At 47.5% G+C, this 2500-nt stretch overlaps 2 protein-coding genes across 2 annotated transcripts in view; one reads left to right on the top strand and one right to left on the bottom strand.

Moving 5' to 3' along the window:
* The window catches only part of LOC310808095 (uncharacterized protein), a gene marked incomplete at its 5' end in the record, with an annotated part of 13974 nt that extends 13424 nt beyond the window's left edge, over positions 1–550 (bottom strand). Inside the window, one exon of the mRNA XM_083674795.1 lies at positions 487–550. Within this exon, the coding sequence (XP_083530921.1) occupies positions 487–550 (64 nt within the window). The remainder of the gene's footprint in view (positions 1–486) is intronic.
* A 293-nt stretch (positions 551–843) lies between these two features.
* Positions 844–2500, top strand: part of lgr6 (leucine-rich repeat containing G protein-coupled receptor 6) — a gene marked incomplete at its 5' end in the record, with an annotated part of 10948 nt that continues 9291 nt past the window's right edge. The window contains one exon of the mRNA XM_083674794.1: positions 844–907. Within this exon, the coding sequence (XP_083530920.1) occupies positions 844–907 (64 nt within the window). The remainder of the gene's footprint in view (positions 908–2500) is intronic.

Below are 2500 nucleotides of genomic sequence, written 5' to 3'. Positions count from 1 at the left end.
GTTGTACACACCCACACCCACACACACACAGACACACCCACACACACACCCACACACCCACAGACACACACACACACACACCCACAGACACACACACACACACACACACACACACACACAGACACACACACACACACACACACACACACACACACACACACACACACACAGACACACAGACACACACACACACACACACACACACACACACACACACACAGACACACCCCCACACACACCCACACACAGTTGTTGTGTCTGGTTGGTCACGGCTGTCCAGGTGGAACTGGTTAACAGTTGGAGGTGAGCCCCCTGGATCTCTCTACGCAAATCAGGCAAACACATACAGGCAGCGGGAAATCCCCCCACTCCGTCTGACAGAATGTGTGTGTTTGTGTGTTTGTGTGTTTGTGTGTTTGTGTGTTTGTGCGCGCGCATGTGTGTGTGTGTGTGTGCGCGCACGCGCGTGTGTGTGCATGCACGTACCCCGAGATAAGGGTTTGGGTGTTTTGTTGTGGCTGAGGGTGAGGGTGAGCTGGCAGTCGGCCATGTTTGGCAACCAGTGAAGAGCGCTGGTATTGACGTATTTACTAATATCCTTTACTCATTTATGATTAACCCAGGACATTAGTACTGCCCACTACATACTGCAATGAGGACCAGAGTGTTGGACATTCTTTTTACCGATGCGGCAGGTTGCAAATTCAGGACAGTTTTCCAAGAGCCACAGCCTCATAACAGACAGGGGGAGAGCCGTGCCCAGGTGTGCCACACCCTGTGCCAGGTGGATGGTGAAGCTGGGTGAGCCACAGAAGCGCCTTCCTGGTCCAGAGACCGTTGGGCATGCAGAGTGTCGGTCTCAACCATGAGATGGGCTTCAACGAGAAGCTGGCAGCCGCTGCCCTGGGTATGCAAAGCTGGTGGTTAACCAACCGACAGATACAGAGGAGGTAATTACATACAGATGAGTCAGTAATGACCAAACCTAAGAACAATTAAACATAAGAAGAAAGGTTCCAGGATCCACTTCGAGGTGGATTTATGGTTTGTGACTCAGACAGGCCTTGCTGCACCACACCTGGTGACCATGGGCCACGCAGAGCTCCAGAACCGGCGGATAAACTCTGCACACCGGAGGCAATTAGACAAACGTAAACACTAACGACAGCATATGCAAATCCCGTGTTAATCCACACAGACTACCCATTCACTACCCATCATCAGAACTGGTCCACTGGATGGTGCTCACCACAATCTGGCACATAGTTATACTGAAGTATTGTATAGCAATTTTGTAATTTGGGCCGAATACTAACCTTGTTGTGGATGAGGTGAGGTCACTTGAAGTCATTTGACTCTAGAGTACCTGTCAGATAAAGTCCTGGCTGTGTGGTGGCTGTCTGGGCCTGGGACATCCTTGTCATTGCTCTGCTCCATAAACTCCATAAACAGTGTACAGTATCTGGGAATGATGGAGATAAGGGGTGGGATTGGGAGCTGGGCAAAGCCAGCATTCCCACGGGACCCTGTCCCTCGTCCTTGGGATCAATAAACTCCCATAAAACACTGGACCTTTATCAGGCCAACACATAAAACCTCAACATGAATACTGTACATAAATCATCTGTTTATCCAAACAAAGATAAGAAGCTTCATCAAACAGAGAGAGAGAGAGAGGGAGCGAGGGAGCGAGGGAGAGACAGAGAGAGAGATAACTGCTGTTGAATTATACAATCATACAATGAGTTTGTCAATTTAAACTTGGGCTAACTATGTTAACCCTTTGAGGAGCTAATTCAACGTGATAAAGGTCATGTGATTTCATATCGTAGAATTCCAGGATAGAACACCAAGTGACGGTCGAAAAAAAATTAAATCATCTCTTCCTTTCTTGTGGTCTATCGACAAATGGAAAGGAGAAACACCGGCATGCATATCTACAACAGAGAAATGGCTGCATGTAAATGACTTTTACATCGGAAATGTGTTTAATTAACACAAATTTGGTTGAACATTAAAACATTAAATAAATCAAAGAATATAATTTGTGTTGATTAAACACATTTCAATCATGTGGAACAGATGTGCACCATTTTTTTTAACGTAAATCCAAAGGCCTTTTTTTTTTTCCGGTGTAGACAATAGAACAGTCTAGAAACCCTGTTCCAGACCGCCTCTGTATGTGTCTGGAACAGCATCAGACTGGATCAGTCCTGTCCTCCACACCTCCGCTCCACAGCTGCCGTGACGATGGGAGGTCGAAGGAAACAATGGCCTCTCTCTTCTGATGCCTCCCACATCTGAACCGGGAGTCATCAGCCACCACAACCTCCACCACTACTGTCTGTTTGACTATTGTCTCACGCTGCACACACACACATACACATACACACACACACACACACACACACACACACACACACACACACACTCTCACACCTGTGTTGACAGTGTACGGTCGGGGTAGGACAGGTAGGTTTACGGAGAGGTGAACAGTAGA

The sequence above is a fragment of the Argentina silus genome (assembly GCF_951799395.1).
Source record: "Argentina silus genome assembly, chromosome: 8".
NCBI lineage: Eukaryota > Metazoa > Chordata > Actinopteri > Argentiniformes > Argentinidae > Argentina > Argentina silus.
The sequence above is the reverse complement of the archived record's forward strand: the minus strand, read 5'-3'. Positions and strand labels throughout refer to the sequence as shown.